General features: G+C 38.8%; 2 protein-coding genes and 1 non-coding gene across 3 annotated transcripts; 1 reads left to right on the plus strand and 2 right to left on the minus strand.

The window, feature by feature from the left end:
• The first annotated feature begins 563 nt into the window (after nt 1-563).
• On the plus strand, nt 564-758 carry LOC112285244 (U2 spliceosomal RNA). The gene has a single exon (XR_002970635.2). It is a non-coding gene; the product is annotated as a U2 spliceosomal RNA (small nuclear RNA).
• A 1,397-nt stretch (nt 759-2,155) lies between these two features.
• LOC112284469 (uncharacterized) lies at nt 2,156-3,483 on the minus strand. The gene is made up of 2 exons (XM_090251814.1): nt 3,319-3,483; nt 2,156-3,183 (listed from the first exon to the last, which is right to left on the minus strand). Exons 1-2 carry the CDS (start codon nt 3,395-3,397, stop codon nt 2,846-2,848), a joined length of 417 nt encoding a protein of 138 aa, XP_090107940.1. The 5' UTR covers nt 3,398-3,483; the 3' UTR covers nt 2,156-2,845.
• Nucleotides 3,484-11,657: 8,174 nt separating this feature from the next.
• Nucleotides 11,658-21,630, minus strand: LOC112285046 (kinesin-like protein KIN-4A). Its single transcript, XM_024525532.3, has 27 exons — nt 20,410-21,630; nt 20,004-20,150; nt 19,626-19,778; nt 19,164-19,414; nt 18,720-18,907; nt 18,332-18,456; nt 18,188-18,224; nt 18,007-18,098; nt 17,761-17,874; nt 17,359-17,472; nt 17,164-17,250; nt 16,877-17,069; nt 16,597-16,715; nt 16,366-16,464; nt 16,118-16,231; nt 15,886-16,002; nt 15,620-15,700; nt 15,426-15,497; nt 15,226-15,322; nt 15,094-15,125; nt 14,877-14,974; nt 14,655-14,750; nt 14,242-14,436; nt 13,882-14,044; nt 13,700-13,777; nt 12,525-13,361; nt 11,658-12,368 (listed from the first exon to the last, which is right to left on the minus strand). Exons 1-27 carry the CDS (start codon nt 20,587-20,589, stop codon nt 11,844-11,846), a joined length of 4,404 nt encoding a protein of 1,467 aa, XP_024381300.1. The 5' UTR covers nt 20,590-21,630; the 3' UTR covers nt 11,658-11,843.
• Between the last annotated feature and the right edge of the window lie 224 nt (nt 21,631-21,854).

The raw sequence follows: 21,854 nt of genomic DNA on the forward strand, positions 1-21,854 counted from the left end.
TCTTGCTTCCAGTCTAGCTTCAAGGGTCTCTAGTTTTCTTGGCTTTTGGCAATAGCCATTCCAGTTTCTTTCTTAATATACATATGAAGTTATTTCTATTTTGTCATCTTTCTTTGAAAGAAGTCTCACTTGTTTATTTATCTTTATCATGTTTTTGTCTTTGATAGGTTGTCGAGTAGTGAGATAATATAGCATGATCTTGAATGTGGTGCTGAAGACAACCGCAAGTATATCTAGTAGGGAGGTGAAAGCAAGCAATGCAGCGGATATTGAAGTTCCAACTGTGACAACAAAGGATGTGGTTGTGACAATATCTATAAGACCATGGAAATAGATGATTGCAGGGAGCACAAAAAAGACATTGATTTAATTTTTAGGTACATGAAATGACTATCGGCTTTTATTGGCATGTTTGCAATGGCAATGGACGGGCAAGGCATGGAGGAGAACAGAGAGAAGAGGGTGGCAGTAGGACAATATTGTTGTAGAATGTCCCATCTAATGTGCCAAAGGAGGGGGAAAAGAAATGAAGTATAAGAAGGACGCATTGAAGGAGTGCACATATATCTTCATTGGCCTTATGGCTAGAATCAAGTGTAGTATTTGTTTTTTTGAGTTTAATATTTGGTACAAGGCTCATCAAGTCTCATAATATTCATCTATTTATTTTTTGGATGCGGACTAAGCCACTAGCTCATTGCTCATATCACTGCATGTTGCCGTAGTATTGCACTACCTCCTTGACATTTGCAACCTTCAACCTCAACCTCCAAAGGAACTCCAATGTAATATAGAAACTGTAAGTAATGAGCTAGTATGTGGAATAGGTCCAGGTCAGAAGACATCTGTGATGTAAAAAGTATTGTAGTCCTTAACATACATAACAAGCATTTAATTGGCACTTTGTGAAGTTTTGAAATAAAATTTGAAAGAAGTATTAAGATAAATTAAAAAATAAAAACAAAAACCTCAATTCAAACAAAAAAAACTTGAAAGCGAGTTGATGAGAGGTTCTAAAGTAATTGCCTAGTCTTGTGGATGAATGGTTTGTGAAATCAAAGAGAGTAATTAAAACTTTTATGATATCATTAAAAATAATGTTTTTTCAAATGTGATTGTTGGTCAGATATACATGATATCTAGCTAAAGTTGTTGTATGTGTTGCAATATATGTCATTTTTCATAAACACCACAACTTTGAATGTCAACAATCCAAAACATATTTTGTATATTATAGTCACTACAAAGATTTTGGTAGTCCTATTTAAACCATTTTAGACATATATAATGGAAAAGTAGAATATTTGTTTTATTCCAAATAAATCCATAAATGGAATTAAGCATATTTTACAACTGTATAGTATTTTATTACATTTGTTGATTTGTTGGTTATATTTGTGTATGTTTTGTGAGATTTCTTGGGTTTTATCATTGGGTGAAGATGATAAATAAATAGACGGATCAAACAATTTTCATTTCATAGCTTACCTTTTTGATTGACATTCAACAAAGTATTTGGAAAAACAGTGACGTCCCTTGAGAACGCACATGTCCATACATGTTTGTATTTTTGGCGTGAGCATGGGACCAAGCGGCATTCATTTGCCCAGCTGTCGGACATGTCTCTGCTGCTTAATGTTTCATTCTGCAAAACCCAAAATCCAAATTGCAGCAGAGCTGCTTGCATACACACCCTCGTTACCTCACGAAAGAAATTTCAATCTTTGTAAACAACCCTACCACTGTTCACTTGTCACCACCATTTGTTCGCGATGGTTGATTCATCCACTTCCAACTACGCTAATTGAACGCCATCGCTTTTAGATGATTGAATTATCACTTTCCCCTTATTCGCTTATGATCCACATATCGATCACGCGCACGCGACTATTCTTGGCTTGCATACATGAAAGTACGCATATATCTAACTGACCAGATTCATGTGTGTTTGTGCATGTATGCCGGGAAGCTCGATTGGTAAATATACAACAGCCACCAAACACCATGCTGCGATGTACGCCACAGTTATCGACCTCACCCACCTGACGACAATTTAGTCCGAGGAATCGTGTCGATGCTCGGAGACATTCAAACCAAAGCTGTTTTGCAAACACAACCTCGATCAGACGTGGGGACTAGTAGGTGCACACAGACAGGCACATGGAAAGTTTCATCGACACGTTTCATTGGAGTGAAATCTTTCACACATCCATTTCGATAGACTGGAACACACACACACACTGCGGATCAGCACAGCCTCTGCCCCCCTCTCTCTGCGCAAGGTCTTCAAGTCTTAATCATTGTCTGTTCTATATTGACGCACTATTTCGTGAAGGCACCTGCCGTGATCGAAAGCTGCGTGAGTGATGTCCACTTCGAGCTGATGCTGGCGCGACTGGATCACAGGCACCAAGCTTTGGGCCTTTCACGGGCAGAAGTCGACCTCGTAGTTGCTGCCAACATTGCAGCCATACATCACACCTGGGTTGGCGTTTCTGTCGTCCAAGGTATAAGAGTAGGAAGAGGGGCATGCTCTCTTGAATGCCTTTGACGGAGTGGGACGAGGCGTCGTGGGCCCGACCACGTTGATGCACCCCTTTCCTGGTGGGCCGGTGTGTCTGTTCGGTGGCTTGCAGAAGGAATCCAGGAAGGGGATGTAGAACCTAGGACTGCCCCAGTGTAGTCCTCGTCGAACTCCTCCGTTAGTGAAGGTTGGGTTGATCATCAAAGGGAGGTTATAAGCATTCTGCTCACGCCGATTCCGAAGAACGATGTGAGTGATAGAACTCGACGCTACCAACGCTACTGAGTCACCGAAGTCATTAGAACAGAACAGGCACATCCATCACGTAATCAGTGTGAGCCACTGTGAAGTTGGTGACTCTGCTATCAGCAGCTTGCAAATGCCTCTCACCACATTGCTGAGATCGTACTTGTCCATGTTGTTCAATCCGAGCGTGAACTCGGCCAAGTTTGCTTGTGGCTTGGCTTGTATCCCTTGTTGAACATTTGCGTTGTTGCCGCGGAACCCCGAAATGATAGCCGACTCCCAGACCCTACCTACATTCATCGACCGTGCACCAGTCCTAGGGCTCAGAGCAAAGCAGGTTGCAGGCCTTCTCAAGGACTCTTGACAAACCGAAATCCAAATTGGACATTGGTTTCGGACGGTAATTATCGCGGCTGCGAATTCCAAACATGACCAATCGCAATTTCAGCATTATCGCCATTAGTAACTACAAAAATCCAAGGTTGCTCGCACAAAGCCACTGCAACGAAACCAGCGAACATAGAGAGAAGCACTACGCCGGAACGAACCAAGAGAGGAACTGGTCATCGCCAGCAGCAAGAGCACCACGGCAGTCAGTGCCACAGGGGCAGCTGATGGCTTGGCCATCTTCTCCCAGGAAATGGAGCTTCGCAATGGACCACGAGATACTGTTGCAGTACTCGACTTCGGCAATGCAACTCAAGGCCGATGCGAATGGAACTGATGAACACTTTTGATGCAAAGCCTGCGTTTATACTTGGCGCAGGATATCGTCCTAGCAGAGGCCCTCTCACTTATCGCAATCCAGATGAATTCATCCATGATCGTCCTGGTTCTTTTTGAGAACTCCTTCTTCCCGAATCTCGCGTGCGACGGTCACTGAAATTATCGGCAGCAAGAACTTCGCCGACAATCCAGAATATGTGAGATATCGAGTAACTGCGTACCCAATATTAGAAGAATCCCCGAATTTGCAGTCAATTTAACAATTGACTGTTTGAATGCTGAATTCAACCCGCACCAGCACAAAAGCCAAAAACACCAGGTCAGCCGTGACAATCGAGTAGAGTTCCAGGGATTTTTGCAAGCTGTTTAATCATACTGTTTGTCTGATGTTGAAGTGTGCTGTTCATGCTGGGTCGGATGTGTGTAGATCTACGTGTTAAGATGAGCGGTGCAGTAGAGGTAATCGTCCCTATTCTATCATTGCGTCCTAATCCGATTAATGGGTACTGGGAACGCGTTGACCTGCTGGTGCGTGTGAATTTGATTGATCTTCATCACGTTTCATCCAATCTGCTTTCGGGATCATTTTTGTCTTTTTTCATGATTCTCAAATGTTTAACCGCTTTCCTAGAAATTGTATATGCACATTGCATTAAAGCAATGTACATTCAAGCAAGATTTGTTTGGCCGCAGGGTGACATAGTAATTTGGTTTTTACTCGTGGATTGTGGATATTGGAAAGGATATTTGTAAGAGCCTAATTAAGCCGCAGCCTGTCATAGAGTCTTGAGCTCTTATGTTTTGTGTACTTTTAGTGGATTGGGCAGTAGCATTCTAAGCAAGGATGACCCTGTGTTTGGATCCATCAACACTTCTCCATCTCGTTATACGTGTCCTGATGCCACTCTCCAAATAGTTAAAACTAAATTGTTAGGTGAAAGCCCAGAATCCTCAACTCACTCAAGATTTTATCAAGAGAATTCTTGTTTAATATTTAAATAACACAAGTCTTTGTTCTTGGAATTCAACTATTAGAGTGGAAAACCTTATAAATCTTATAAACAAAATTGAAAGATTTTGTAAAAAGGAGGCTTTTTTATAAGTGCAATTGTATTTTAATTTTTTTTTTAATAATAAATATGAGTTTACTATGAGTATGAATTAAAATATGACCAAAGCTACATTTATTTATGTTAAGACTTCTATCAATTCCAAGTCTCTATATTGGGATGTATTTTTTGTTGACTTCTCCATTTATTTTAATCATATGCTTAATATGTTTTTCTTTTTTTTCTTTTTTGTAATTTTTAGCTAATTATATTGGTGTTACTTTGTTGAAGTGTTATTTTGCACTTAAAGTATTTGGTGTTCTTCTCACTTATATATTATCAAAATCTAATATAGTCCATGAAGTCGTTTTTAAATACATAGGTCAACAAAAAAAAAATTCAAAATTTTAAAAATATTTTTTATTTTTTATTTTTAAATTTATATACTTATATTTATAAATTAATAAATAAATATATACATAAATAATTTTTTCTTTACTTTTAATTCTTATTATTTATTTATTTTGATTGATATTATATAATTATTTATATAAAGATATTATGTAATGATTTTATTGCTTATTTCTATTTCTTCTATGGATTGAACTTATTATTCATTTTTGTTTAGATATAATCATATTAATTTATCAACACAAATTTGAATTACTATTTAATATTTTAAAAAATAAAATAAATTGAATAGTTAGTAGAAACTAACAAATAACTTTGAAAGAAATGGACGTGGTATTGAGACACAATACGGATCTAAAGTAGGGCTCTACATTCATGTGTAGTGCAATCATGAGATTTTGTAAATTATACATTACATCTAAAATGTTACTATTTACATCTAATTATTTCAATAAAGTATTGTCATACTTTGTCACTCTTGATTAATATATTTTTCACATAATCAAAAGCTTTGAGTGGTAGACTTGTATTCAGATGAAAAGTTCTTCTATTAGGCATGAAAGGCAAATTGATATAATTGAAATAGAAGACCTAGTAAGAAAATACTAAGATTAAATTCATATTAATAATCTAAGAGAAAGACGACTTAGTGCAACAAGATAAATAATGCAAGAAAAGAATTGTAGGTGGGCTTTATTTCTAAATACAAGTGAATTTACAAAAATAAATGAATTTATAATAATACACAATATTTGGATAAGTCAGACAAATTAAGAATCACCACCAATAATAAGAAACAAAAGTCCTCAAAGGACATGAAGATGTGAAGATAGTATTATCATAGTAACACAATAGGAGCTACAAAGAAGTAACAATGTCAATAACACAAACAAGCAAGTAAATATCAAAAACAATTTAAAAGGAGAAAGACAATCACCACGCTTATTAAGATAAGTAAAAAAGATGGATTAGATAGCAAAAATGGGATCTATTGTAACAAGTATTGGAGGAAATACTAAAGACCTCTTGATACAAATCCAACTTGAAAGAATAGAAGAACAATTGATCCCTCCAACAAAAGATGAAATCAACATGAAATTGATTTGAATACAAGAAATGAATCTTATTAAATAGAACTTGTATTAAGCAATCTAAATCCTAGAAACTTTACAACATTTGGCATGATGCGGTTTGTAGTAGAGACTCATTCAAAACAATTGATGTACTTAAAAGGGACAATTAGTAGAATCTCAATTGTTGAATAGATATCAAAATTTTCAATATGTATGTGTCAGATATATATGTATATATATATATATATATATATATATATATTTACTCTAATGATTACGTATATTATTAGATAGAAGTAGATAAAAATAGATTAGTTTTATAATATCTTTTAGAAAAGCTACATAGAATCTTTATAGACGTGGCTGTGATTTTACATGTATTTGTAGATTAGAAACTTAGTCAAGAAATTAGCCATATATCACATTTATTGGCAACTTGTGGAAGAAACTAATTATATAGTACATATATAAAAAAAATTATCTGAGAAGTTAACACATGTATCTTGTAATTTGGATAGATGTTGGAGGTCCTATAAAACGTTGACATATAGCTCATAATTAGATATTATATATAGACACAAGCATAAAGCCTTTTTCACTCTTATCAATGTCTTTTTTGTTTTTAGTTTAGTTTCAAGAGTCTATACTCTTGTTGTCTTTGATAATAGCCATTATAGTTTAATGTTATACCATCTTTAAGTATTTTTAAGTCTTTTTGAGTGACACAAAGGTGTTAGGGATCATATACAAGACAAGGATTTAAGATTAAGAAATAAAGTTAGCTTGACAATAGAACAATAACTGGATATAAGACAAGAAGGTCTTAACTAGACCATAAGAAGTGAGTTGTTGAGACTGAGGATTCTCTCAACCTCAACTCCTATATATACTAGGTTCTAGGAAGATTTTTGAAAAGTTTCCATAAGGCTTGGGAACAAAGCAAGCCTAAGATCTTTCTTTGGTAATTTCCAAAATCATTTAAAGCCTCTTAGAATCTTCCAAGATCTCGTATGAACTTTTAGAACTTTCTTAGAATCTATTAGAATCTTTTGGAACCTTCTTAGAACCTATTAGAACCTTTTGAAACCTTCTAAGATCTATAAGAACCTTCTTGAAACCTTCTTGAACCTCCTTGAACCTTCTTGAATCTTCTTCAGTTGTATATTTGTGACAAAAGGTATATTGATCTTTTAATTCTTTAAGATTCATGTCCTTGATATTATGCCTTGCATATCATGCAAAAGCCAATATGCATCATAATGAAATCAATATACATCATAAATTTGACATACTTGTCAAATATAGAGGTAGAATAATATGTATGAGCAATATGGAGAATAAATCAATCTCTCATGTTCTTTAATAAGCTTTGAAAATGTGCCAGATTTTTTTATGCCTTCAGTATGCGACATGCAATAAGAAAAAAATAGAAACAAAGGTATTTTGCATAAACAACTAGCCAATGTTGTTGCTGACCTACAAGACAATTCCAATAATACAATATACCAAGCAAAATTTGTATACCATGTGGATCTAGTTTAGTAAGTTGCTAAATAAAAATTATAAGTTAAAATATCCAAGATAGAATGAAAAAAAAAAAAATTTCATCAATGTACATAGAAATTATTTTGGACTTATAAGGAAAGGTTGGCACCCTCAAGTATGACGGAACTAGTAGGTAAAAGTAGACAATGCCACAGTCATTCAAAGGTGTTAGCTTACATATACCAATAATTTTATAGCAAGCTTTATGAAGCTTTTTTAACCACAATTATAGCAAAAAAAAATTAAAATTCAAGCTTTACTAGGTGTTTGATATATATTAAATATAGATAAAAAAAAATAAGATAAAGTAAGCTCTTTTTTCTAGCCAAATTCATAATTATAAAGGATATGAGTAGAAAGAAATCACCGGGTCTACATGTTACAAATACACTATACATGAGATCAAAGAAGAAGTTGAATGAAAGAATTTTAATAAAAAAGCTAACAAAAACTTGATTAAACTAGATGAGTACAAGATCAATATTAAGAAAGATGGACTAGAGCTACAAAAGATGTATTGTTGAGATTGGAAAACTCCTCAATATTGACTCTAATATATATTAGATATTAGAAAGCTTCTCAAGAAGTCTTTATGTTGCTTGAAGATGAAGCAATCCTATGAAGCTTCTTAAATAACTTCCTTAATCTTCTTCAAATTTTTAAAAATTTACTAAAATATTTTAAAAACTACTTAAAATCTTTTAAAATATTCTAAAAATATTTTTAGAATCTTATAGAAGCTAATAGGATATTCTATTAGATATCCATAATATTAGATGGAATAATCTTAGAATTCTATAAAAAAAAAATTGTGACATCTTAGAATCAAAATTCTTAACTATGTTGCAAGAAAGTATACCAAAGAGACGATTTTCTCTAAGAGTGACCAAAGATTCATTGCATTGTTACATAAAAGATGCATAAGACATGATCTATTAAATTGAAGATTTATAATTTTATTCAATATAGATTACAAAATTTATACAAAAGCTATACAACTTTGATTCTAACCTATTCTTATAAATATTATAAGTATAATTCAATCAATATTTTTATCTAATAGATACATATTTGATAATTTATTATTGATATATCATTTATATACTTGAAATCTTTTATTCAAGATCAAACTTGATTATAAATTGGAATAAATCAAGTAGACATTAAAAAAATAACATTACTTCCATTTAACTATAATGGACTAGTAAATTGGATATTCCATGGTTAGAAGAAGATGAAGTAAGAAAGCTACTAAAAACATCATTTGGGCTATTATTAAATTTAATAAATTTTGATATCTTTTTACAACAAAAAATCAACAAAAAATTAAACTATTGATATTCAACAATAATTAATACCACTAGTAGGGAAGTAATTGTCAACAATGTTCTACTTTATTTTTCTATAGAATGGCACAAAAAATGATATAACAAAGATAAAAACTTCTCTAAGGAATTACATAGCCATAAGAATGATACTAAAGGCTCAAACTAAAGTCACATGGTTACAACGTTATTAACAATTAAACAAAAGAAGTATTAACTTAATCAATCCAATTGATGCCATAATAGTCTTATTAATTGAATGGATCATGAAAGCTTTAGAACTATCAGACTCTAGTTTACATATGATATTGTGATTCTATCTTAATCAATTGCAATCTTATACAAGAAGAAGATTGGAGCCAAGCTATAAATATTTTACTAAAAAAAACATCAAAGCTAGAAAGAATCAATGGTATGGAATTGTCAAAGATATGAAAAAAGATACATAAACTTATGAAACTGCGTCAAAAGAGAAGTGACAAAATAAAAATATAGAAGTATGTATATTAAAAAGAAATTAGAATAGTTATTGCCAAAAGACAAGGAAATTAGAGATGCTTGAATCTAGAGTAGAAGCAAGAAAGGAATTGATAAGAGTGAAGAAGGCTTTACTATTACCTCTACATATACTATCCATATATGATTTATGTAGCAACGTTCTATAAGACCTCCAAAAATGTGTTGACTTTCTATGACATATATCTTGACTTGCAAGGCAAGTTTTCTATATGGATGCTACATAATTAACTTGTTCTACAAGCTACTAACATATGTGGTACATGGATAACTTGTTAACTAAGTTTCTAATCTACCAATCAACTACAAACATATGCAAAGTCAAAATAGGTATTATGAAATTAATCTATTTTTACTTAATTCTACCTATTCATATTACCTAGGTAATGATTATAGTAGGTATATATCCATGACAAGAATAGAATTGTAATGGTATAGAAAAATATCATTCTTGAACTAATATATCACATAAAAAGTATTAATTATAAAGTTCATCCATCAAAGAAACTAATTCATTCCAACCTTATCATAGGAATTATGTCAAGATGAATGAATAGGTCTATTTTTAGGTGATGATACTCTTACAGAGACATTAATATGACAAATATTTGAAGAATATAAAACCAATAATCTTTCTTTAGAATTCTCGATTCCTACAATAGTTAAAATTTATAAGTATGAAAGGAGGCTTATTAGCTTATATGAAACTATATTTGAAAGGAGATATAGCATAAATTAAAAAGATAGGATTGATGAATCTATAAGGAGGTACATTACATGAGGCCTTAAATGGGTCCATATAATTATAATATTCAAAGGACCAAAAAAAGACTATATACCTTTATTATGGTAGAATGAATTGACTTGTGTGGAATCTTGGATGCTTTGAGGGGCCCGAGGAGGTTCCACTCATGTAATATTTTGTATAGTTGGATTGTTTCCTGTTAAAAAAAATATCAAATAGTCTCCAATATACTAACTTAGAAATAGAGAGGTATTCTTCTAGATGATTTCAAATTAAAATAGTCTAATGTATGAAATATCTAGAAGATGTAAAAGAAAGCAAGACTCATATAGATGATATGGCATAGAATCATTGCAATAAATACAAGGAGGTGCAGAATATGTTGAGACATTTGTCAATGATGTCTAGTATATCTTTGATACATGCAAAACTATGTTACATAAGTTCTAGGAGTGCAACTCAACAAGAAATGCATCACAATAGAGTACAAATTATTCAGCTCCTCATTCCAAAGACAACAACGAGTTTATAGCAAAGGTTGATACATAATATTAATAGAATAGAGGTGATTTGTAATGATAACAATTCCAAGCAATAAAAAGATATAATGGCAAGTACTAAATATAAGTCAAGACTCATTCAATTTTTTCCATTGTAAAAACATCATACATTTGCATATCATATTTCATGAAGATTCAAAAAGGTTAGCAAACTATGGCTTTTATTGTAAGGAATTACTATGTAGGTGCTTTAGATTGACAAGAACGATGCAACATTTAACGAGATACCTTGGCAATTCAAGCAAGATTACTATAAGATTTGATTGCAATTAATCAAGTATGGTAGACACACTTGGATTGAAATACAAGCAAATGCAATATACAAGCCCTTACAAACTACAGAACTCATTAAATAGCTCCATCAAAAATGGTATGCAAACAACATATTGGTAACGTGACAAAACAATAGGTCAAAATAGAAGTTGTCATACTTAAACAATAGGTTGAGTCTTAGTAATTAGTAGGTCACTCAACCCTGACAGGACCTGGTTGGGGCTATTTATCTTATTTTACCTGCAACACAGATAAACTCTATTTGTGTCAGAAAATATAAAATAGATATAAAACAAAATAAAAATGTAAGCATGCACATAAGTATTGCACCCTCAATGCTTAGCTAATGCATAGAGGAAGTCCGGAATTTTGCAACTTGAGTAACAGCGAGAATGATTGATATTGTGACGAGGCCTAAAAACGCACAGTGCACTAAATGGTGATGTAGAAGTAGCTTTACCTGCAAGTTAACCTCACAAGTTCCCCTTCTATTTAATGATCATTTCGTCACTATACGTCGAAAAATTAGCGGTTTATGACAAGTTTGACACAGTGTATTAAAGAGACGACTCGATTAGCTCCATCATGATGCATAGTCTAACCGAGAGGCAAAGAAGTCGTTCTAAGGAAACAGCGGCAACATCTATCACACGAATGCCATGTCTTGAAGGAAAAAATGGAGTCACCAAGAATGTGATTGATTAGATGTACAAGGTGACAGGATTGGACGTGACAAGAGTGTCACAAGAAGTGATTGGTGCGTAATGAAGTTTAACAACTGAAAATGTACTCTCTACAGTGCTAAAATTAACATTTGGCCTGCTCAGGTTGAACCCCACAAATGAGTTGTTTACAGTCTTCGCGAATTTGTCCGCATATTTTCTTTCTGATCCCCGGCCATACTATTCCGTCCATGGCCATTGGTTGTGTCCTTTCGCCTACCGTTGGAAGTAGAAGCGTCGACTTCACTATTTTGCAAGCTCGAATCAGACCGTATTTTCAAAGGGCCATGACCAGACCTCGGAAGAGAAGGATGTACCCTGGGAGGAACAAGAGGCTCTCCAGGTCTTTCACCTGCGCTAGTTGTGACGTGGTATCCCGCACTGTTATTCGAGGGAGCTTGCGTTTCCGGAACAGCAGGTCGGTCTCCTACTGAACGAAGTGTGTACCCACCGTCTGCGGATCCGAGACTGTTGCCATCTGCGGCGGTATATCCGATTGCTGGAGCAGGGACTGTTGCAGTCGGGGTGGAAGAAGGAGTAGCAGCTGGCTGCTCGGGAGCCAATGAAGGAACCGACACTAGCTGGACCAAACCACGCGGGACTTTACGTTTAGTTTTCAAGGGGGGACGATCCCCGTGCGGCTTGGTTAAAATCTGCAAGGACACGTATTGCAATTAGGAACCGAACGAATTCCTAAGCATGAAAAAGTCAAGTACACTTCGAAAGGATAGAAATCATCATAGACGTGAAAAACATCATAAGGATCAGCTGGTGCGTGGAGAAAATACACACGTGAGACCGTAACAAACCTTGTTATTTCCAATATCTGAGAGCGGTCGTCGAGGTCTTTTACTACCAACCTCATCTTTCCTTGTTTCGTCACGTGTACCATGGAAAACCACTTCTCCAGGATGTAGATGCTCGTCAGGGCTTTGAGGGCTGCCCTGCTGACTACTTTTCCATGCAAAGTCCAACAAGGTCACTACCTTCTTCAACAAGGCACTATCGGTCTCGGGAGATGGACCACCTGACAACTCTACGCCGGTTTTAGAATCCCCAAAATCAAACCCTAGTTTGTGCGATGTCTCATCCACTCGGAGACCCGCCATAGCCACTGCCATGTCTCTATGCGCTGGTACAAGTGAGTTTGTGGTCACCAATGATGATTCGACAGTATCAATCTCACCGCGATTTGCACATCGGCCGACCTTGCATCCACACGCAGGTCCGCAGAAACCACCGACAGCTTTACAGGCACATTTCTTAGTCTTACAGCCTGACCATGGAGAACACGAGCAGCAATGACCTGACTTAAGTTCCTCTTTTACCTCAGCAGGGGTGGTCGCACCACTAGACGGAGTAATGCGACCGCTCTCTGCTGATCCTGGCTCACTCGGAGGCTCGGAATGTGGCAGGTCAGTGCTCGACTTCTGGCCAACAGAAGCCTGTTTCCTTCCTCCAGAAAGAACCCGAGTTCCAGACTGAGTCTTACGTGCAACACGTCTTTTATAAGATTTTTCATCCTCATCAAAATCTGAATCCAGATCGGAGACATCAGCTCTCATGTCGAACTCGGACTCCGAGTCAGATAGATCCATATCAGACTCCGGAAGTGAAGTCCGGACTATGGAGGAAACGCGGGACACCTTCAGTCAACAAACATTTGATCAGTGATGGCACTGAAGCGATTAGCTATATCCAGATATTATCCCGGAGTAGGTCGAAATGAAGAGATCTTCGGCACTGAAACTTTGTTAAACCTTAGCCGATATCTAGAATAGTTCGTCCTTTACGTCAAGTTTAAGATTAAAAAATATCTCGATTTCATTGAGGAATAAGTCAATACCTGTTAACATGAAACAGCGCTTGAACCACCAAAATGAAAACAAATAGGTCTTTCAGAATTTTCTAGTTATACCGGGTGTGAGTACGAGAATACTACCGGAAATGCTACAGGATCATTTAAGACCAACATCAGCCTTACCTTTCGAAGGTCATACGGTCCACCAGATTTCCGTGGACGATCGCCCTCAGTTTGAGTATTGCGAACATCCAACTCATACTGGATACACACCGTTACCATAATAATTAGAACAAGGAGCTGATAGGATCAGACAAGACTCGTATGAATATCAGTCGATTATTGCCATCTGGAGAGCGGCTCACCTTACTGGCTGCTACCAAAGCAACGGACAGAGCTTGATTTGTTAGTAGATTCTGTCTTTCCAATTCCTGACGTTGTGCTTCTGTCTGTTTCAATAGACCTTCCACTTCGGCCAGCTTCTCCTTCATCTCTTTGTTCTCGTCCTCTAGATCTTTGAAGCGACATCTGAAAGATATTGCAACACCACTTCAGCTCCGATTTATAACCAGCACAGTAGAGGAGAGCAAGAGTGTTGACTGTCAATATATTATTCAATTCAATCACTGAAGACAGAGAAGGACGACACAGGAAGTCCTTAAAGAACCAAAAAGGAAACCTGGTAGTTTGCTATATCTTGAAGAGCAACTGAGATATAAACGAACCTGGAATAGGATGCGACACCAAACATGAGGTGCAAGAGGGTCTTTGCATCTCCCATAGAGCGCAAGTGCTGCCAACGAGCCCGACCACTGCAAGCTCTTTCACGTTCTTCAGCTTCCGACAGTTGAGATGCCATTGCCACCATATCTCCAGAAGAGGAGCTCAAAAGACTCTCCAGGTACGCGATACGGGCGTGCCTGAGTTGCATACAATTAACTCAGAAAAGAAGCTATTGTTGAGTAGGTTTAAACAAGATGTAAATCATACGCACATACCATGTCAACAGAGAAAATCGACTAGGCGAACGATAATAGAAAGAATGTGGCAGGTCACAGTAGTGCGGAGTGTCGCTTGGATCGCATGATGATATTGACCAATGACGGGTACAACGGACCCTACAATATTCTAAACGCACCTGGCATTGGACTCCTCATCAGGATCATTTGCGATTGCAAGTTTCTCATCATCCTGTTGCCTTAGCTCCATCAGTTCTTTGGCAGTAGCCGCACGTCTATGTTAAAAGATGCGACGATCAGTAGGAGTACAAAGATCCGCATCTACTTCCTAAACCACAACCGATTAAAAGAACGACCTAAAATAAACCGAAGTACGTGAATAAAAAGACAGAAGTACTTACTCCTCTCTCTGTTTCTCGACAGCTGAACGAACTTCGTGAACTCGAAGAGCCATTTCGAGTTCTTGTTCAAGCCAATGTTGGAGGGACTTCTCATTGTTCTGCGATTGACGTCCACGAACGTTATCAGAATAGTGCAATCAGAACAATATCAGTTAAGAAACTACTCAGAAAGAAGCTGACATACTTCAAAAGATATCCCAAGATTGAGAAGTGGCACCTGAGAGGAAGGACCAGTGAGAAGTAGAGTTCCTGCGAAACCAAACAGTGTTAGAGAAGTCTCGGTGAACTCCAAAACATATTGAAAGTAACATTGTACTCGTGCCTGTCAAGAACCATGAAGCCGATTTACCGTTAGGAGCAGTATCTTTAGACGACTTCCTGGCTTCTTGGAGTTCTTTCAGACGACGCATAGCCGTTGCGGCCTCTTCTGTCTTCCGTTGCAATACCTGCACAGGGGAACATCAATGATCAGGCCGTGCGGGTCAGGTTGCTAACAGCGAAAGCCATCAAAAGTGTGTCGAAGGCAAATTCCAGTTCTAGGACACTCACCATTTTCTGCCGTAAATGTAGAGCTTGTATCTTGTGTAACTCGTAAATATTACGACGCCCTTCTTTCTTTAACTGAATCCATGCAAAGAAGAGTTATCAATGTCAATTATACCGTGGAGTACACAAAATGATACGGGCTAAATCAAGCAGCTACTCCCAATTAAATTTCGAAGATGGCGAGGGGAAAATTCAACCTGAAGAACCTCTTTCTCTCTGGATGCTTTCCACAACCGAAACTGTTCAGATTCTTGCTTCATCTTTTGCTGTATTTGAACCTGAAGGTTAACATTACAAATGCTCAGCTACAAGATAAACGTGCAGGGCGATCACTGATAAATTTCACTGATGAATTTCACTGATAAATGGCTTGAAAGGCGGCAATGACTCAGCATCTTTGAAACCATTTCCCAGGTCATGTCAAGAATTACATAAAAGGACCACTGACGCGGGGATCACGAACCTTCTGGGTCTTCATACGAACAATCTCCTCTTGCAGGCGCTTGGCTGCCTCATCACTTCGCTGCTTCTGACGAAGAAGTTGCGCTTGATTCTCCTGCTTCTTTTTCAGATCCGCAATCTGTCTCGACGGATATTAACAAAACTAGTTAAAACCAAAGCGAGATATATCAGAAAGAAGACCGCACACAAAAATCTTTCATTATAACGTCGAAGCTCAACGGATAATTGCAAACCTGAATTTCCAGATCAGTTAGAGTCTGCTTGTATGCAAGTTGCTGTTTCTGGGCGTTATCGTCGGAGACATGAGAAAGGTTTTCGAGCTCCATCATTAACTTGTCTCTTTCCATCTGCACGATTCGGTGTCACAGAGTTAAATGATACAATGATAATAATAACCCAATACCCGAAAACTTCGAAGACGAAATTAACAGAACTGACTTTTACTAGTATTATTGATGAGTACGAAGGGAATTAAATCTACCTGCAAGCGCTTTTTCTCCTCCTCCATTTCGATCAGCTTTTTCTCAAAATGCTGCTTTAAGACTAAGGTATCAGCTCGGACAAAGGATTTCATCTCCGCCTGTGTCAAGTAAGCTCGAGTTAGCTAATTACTATCAGTGAGAGGTCGCACCAAATCAGTGCCTTAATATTAGATGAAGAGGGGCACAATCGCGTCAGCTGATAACCATAGCATTTCAAGGTTCACCAGTACCTCCTTTTGCTCCAAGCATTTATTCAACTCTTGCAATTCTTTGTCGAGGCCAGCTTGAACTGATGAATACTCTAACTCCTTAGCAACAACGTCGGCCTCTGGCTCCGCACGACTTTCACCTGTACGTAATCATCCTTACATTGTGAATATGAGTTGTTCGTGCAACACTCCAAGTCTGTGATTTTCGGGTGAAAGAAATGCAGACTCCCAATTCGCAAAGTTACTACAGCATTGCGTTAAAGACTACACAAAACAGGGTATTTGGAGAGCAAGCCCTCACCAGGGGACACAACATCTCCAATAACTGGAACTCCAGTGATGCCTTCAGGTGTTACGCTTTTGACAACATTGGCGACGTTAGGGTAAATCGGTCGATTGGTTAAAACGGATCGTGACTTGGATTGCTGAAGTTGTTGAACCTCAGCCTCGAGGTCCTCGATTCTTTTCACGTAGTCCTTCAGCAAATCCTCGGTCTGAGTCCATACACAGGCAGCATTGTTGTTATGGGGGGGGGTCTCTTACCAGAAGACGGCTTCGTCAACGAACTGTAACTGCAAAGAATTATACCTGGGTAATTTTCTCCCCGTCAAGCTCCTCAAAAGTCTTCCCAGACCGCAGCATATCGAGCTTAACTAGCAGCTTGTTCCGCTGAAGCTACAGACATACAAATCCAACCTTAAGTACGTACGCACAGCGTGAATGTCTGGTGAAAAGAAGTGAAGCGTAATTACCACCCAGGATGGTTAGACGTCAAAAACTTACTTCTGATTCCGAAGCAGATCGAGAGAGGGAGGCAATTTTTCCTTGGGATTCATCCAGCTCTCGACGAAGCTCAGTATTGCTAGCTTCAAGCCATGCGATTCTCTGCTTGAACATCTGATAACAACATGTAATTCAGAAACGAAACTAGGGAAGCTGATGATTTAGGACGGTCCGGATGGAAAACGCCATGGGAACTAAGATCATCAAGTCAGGCTGGCGGTTCTGACATTATTAGAATACGATATACGCTTTTCGTCTTGTGATTCGTCTAAAGCATGTGAAAATCGACATTCAGTAGGGCAAAGTGAACATCTCCCGATAGAATTCAATGAGAATAGGCAGCAGGTTACGAATTCTAGAACTACAGGGAGATATACAGTTTGGATAAGCGCTCAAGTGCACCTGCATGTCGCTATTTGATGGTCCTCCAGCTCTAGCACAGATAAGCTCAACTTGGGCCAGCTCAAGCTGTTGCCTTAGTCGCTGCATTTCAGCAGTCAGGGGATCTCGATTGACCTGATCAACAGGTTGGTCAATAGTTGTAATTAGAACGTCCTCATAGAGGAGTAGGAAAATAAATTCAAATACACTTATGTACCGGATCTGAGTTACAAGAAAAGCCACATTGCTTCAGAGTATGGTCCTCACCGTAGGCTTATTCTGGATGTTCCGGGCTCGATTAGCATACTTTAAAGTGTTTAAAGTCTCCTCCGCGTTTGAGTCTGCTGGGCTTACACAAGCTGCAGATCACCGAAAAATACTACGTTACACACAAATCACTTCGGAAAAACTGCAAAGTCCACGAAACTAAAGCTGGTGCAGTGATTACCTATCATCACAGTGCTGCTATTCCCTCCAAGGGAGTCCTGTTGGTACAGTGTCAAGTCCAAAGTTAAAACCGGTGGACTTCAGTTAGGAATTCCATTCACACAAAAAGCGGTTTATTAACAAGTTTGATATTTCTTTGACTTGCCTGCAATAACCTTGTGAGTTTACTATCTCTGTAGGGAACATGGCCTCCTTCTTTACGCTTTCTGTCATCCCCCAAAGCACTAATTACGTTTCCGAGTGCTAGAAGTCCTTTGTTGATGTGTACACCTGCAGCAGCCACCGAAAATTTAGCCGTATTCTTCCACTGTCTCGATCACCTACATGAGAAAAGCTGCTTAACTAAGAAGACAGAATGTCGAAGTCATCGAAACTTGACAGATTTCTCTGTTGACTCTGCTGTGATCAAACATAATTAATCTGACAGTTACCAAACAGTTCCGTAAGTACTTTTATCCAGGAGGCGAGCATCCAAAACACAAAACTTAGAGGGAAATGCGAGGTCAGGATGGGCATCATGCAAGTCAGGTTACCTTCTTTGAATCGTAATCCATCTGCTCCGGTTCTTTTAGCTCTTTCAGATCCCGCTAGATCCACCAAATGCAGCTTTGCAGACAAGTAGTCCTCATTGCAATCCTCTAAAAGTGGATTACCTCCGTCGGGAAGCATCTCCCACTTGCGACGTTGCTCAAGCATTATGGTGAAAATAGCGTGTGATCGACTGTGCAGAGAACGGTATCAACCACAGTTTGGAATCCATGTGAGACTTCTGAGCAATTCCTAGTCGCGATGTGCATAGGGATAAGGCAATGTAGACTGAGTCATCTTCACGTTGTTGTACCACCTTCTTAACTTTTACATGATCGAATAGGAAGATTGTAAAGAAAGAAACAGCACACGACTTAAATTCCAAAGTGTATTCTCATATTGCACTCGATTTGATGTTAGTAGCGAAGGGTGATGGCAGCAAGTCAGACCTGGATTGAGAATTCATGTTCGTACTTCCAGTAGCTCGGCACAAGGATCCCTGCTCTAGGCATGCCGCCATTTCCTCTAGGCTCTTCACATCGGGTTCAGTTACCCCTGCGAGTGTGATGCCTCCATTCGAGGTCTCCCGAATTTGAATGGGAGGTTTGCCCATTGTGGTAGGCTTTGACCCTCCCCCAAAATTAGCCTCTGTGGAGGGTGGATTGGGATCCAGCAAGTCGTGCACTTCCTCCTTCAAAATCTGAAGAATTTACGGCAAGGATTATCGCACCAGTCGATGATGTGGCCAAAACGAATAGTCTGAGGTTACAGAAGCCTCCAATCCCATGTAATTCCTCTCGAAGTTTGATCGGTTGGTCATTGACCGACTGAATTGACGATGATCTTCAAATGAAATAACGAAAGATGAGGCTGAATGAAAAATTACATTACATCGACTTGGAGCGACTCACCTCAATAAATGACACCCTAATTTGAAAGTCAACTTTTTTCTTCAGAGTTTCGACGTGTTGAAAGATGTCCTGCATAACATGGGGAATGACTCCGTCGATGCAGCCTCCCACCGTGTATGCAGTGCCCATTGTGTAGGTTTTCCCCGAACCGGTCTGCAGGTATGGTCATCAAGAGTTAAACAAAAAGGGCTACGAAATGTATTAGAATCAGCTCCAAAATATGTTGTACATAGTGACTGATGCTTCGTTAGGAAAACCAGGAAAACATTATAGATGTTAGTTTAACAGAATCAACATAACATTGACGTACTGGAAAGTTATGTAAGGTCAAGATAACATAATGAAATGGGCCGTCTGACACTTGTGCCCAAATTTTACCTGACCATATGCCAACACAGTTGCATTGTAGCCATGAAACAGGCCATCTACAAGCGACTTCACACATTTATCGTAGAGTCCAGAAAGAGGTGAGCCAGAGCTGCCGAAGACATGGTCGAATGTAAAAGAATGAGTGCCGATTTGAACCTGCAATGAAGACATTCGTTGCTTCTCAATGAGACAACCATAACTTGAGGGTCGTCAAGAACTGGCGCGACGCGAGATGAATGCAACATAACAGAAGTGCTTGGACATCGTCTATAGGGTAGAGATTAACTAGGGGTGCCTTGAGGGATTCAGCGCAAATAATGCAGAAAGTTGATCTCCAGGACAAGACATGCTCACAACCCAAATTTGGCCAGAAACTTCGAGTCCGGGGATGTTCAAAACGGAGCAATGACGTTACCTGAGGTTCACCAGGTACTACTGTGATACAATCTTTGCAGCCCTGGGCACGCTCCAGTGCAATGAGAGGCCGGATGTTCAAGGCGACTTGGACGGCCTGCAGTGAATCTTTCTCTGCCAACAAACTACCATCATCTCCAGACGGTGGTCCTTCAGAAACGTTTGCTTTGTCTGCTCCCATCGTCGCTACTAATGTACACCCAGCTCAGGCCTTTCGAGTTGTCCAGCTAGGCTCACAAGACTCTCAGAATTTTATACCCTACGAAGCGAGGGGCATTGAAAGTTACGGGTGAATGCATAGCGATCCGAGGAGTGCTATGAACAAGTCCTGTGTCTCTGAGGAAGCTACTCGGATGGAATTAGTAAAGCTAATTTTTAAAAGGACACTCGACACAGAAGTAGAATGTGGTCTAAGCTAAAATGCAATGTCCTTCCACACTGCTCCCTACTCTTCCATGGTGCACTGCAAGCTACTGCCCTTCCATCGGATTCCAGTAACCTTCCCTCGCACATAGGTCCAGCAGCCGTCTACATGGATATCAGTGGCTCTCTTTCCCAATGTCGAAGAAAGGTCAAGTGGCAGGTCCCATCCATCTCAGCAGTGCCTACTGCTAGGGTACACGGGCGATTTGAAGCCCTTTGAGCACAAACGACGTAATTTAGCGAACTTCCAAGAGAAGTGTACGCAGGAGCAGTTGTCGCCAGAGTAAGGATTCGGCAGCAGGAGCCGCCTTCGGTGAACTACCTCCTAATATTTGGTTCCTTCAAAGCAAAGCGCATTACGCTAGAACATCACACCAGTCCTCTCGTCTACCGAGAAACAAGGCAATGCAGGACAACGTCATCCGCCGGACACACGTCAGGGTACAAGTAAACAAAACTCAACACAGAATGCTCCTGATGCCTCAGCACTCGAAGGACCTTCGTAATCCTGCAACCCAATCTACTAAAACAGCAACGGACTATCACTACAGCCGTGTATCTTTGCTCCTTGGCAAATACTGGCCTCCTTGTCAGACAACTTCCCCTTCACCGCTTCTTATCCAATAATTTCACAAAAACAACCCGGGACACCGAGGGTGTGGCACAAAAATTGTGACCGAAACCGCAACTGTGCAGAGAGACACAGTCAGAATCCCAACGTCTAACATAAACCTGTTCAAATTCGCGTTTACCGTTGCTGCAGACTACGTGGCCGCAGAGGGGTCGGATCACAATGGGAATTCAAACAACTACGCGGCAAGCGAGCTCTGCGCGCACTAAATGAGTCACAGGATTAACGCCTTGGACAGGTGGTGGATGAATGATAACAGAGGTCATCCATCCTCCCAGTTTGAATTGTCTAACGGTCGAGTTTCGCGAAGCCACAACGAGAAGTCCCCTTCGATGCTTTGGAGTGAATTTTAAATGGAGCGCATTCGGCACTTTCTGGGGCACGTGGCAAAT

The sequence above is a fragment of the Physcomitrium patens genome, chromosome 7 (genome assembly GCF_059467195.1).
Source record: "Physcomitrium patens ecotype Gransden chromosome 7, ASM5946719v1, whole genome shotgun sequence".
Classification (NCBI taxonomy): domain Eukaryota; kingdom Viridiplantae; phylum Streptophyta; class Bryopsida; order Funariales; family Funariaceae; genus Physcomitrium; species Physcomitrium patens.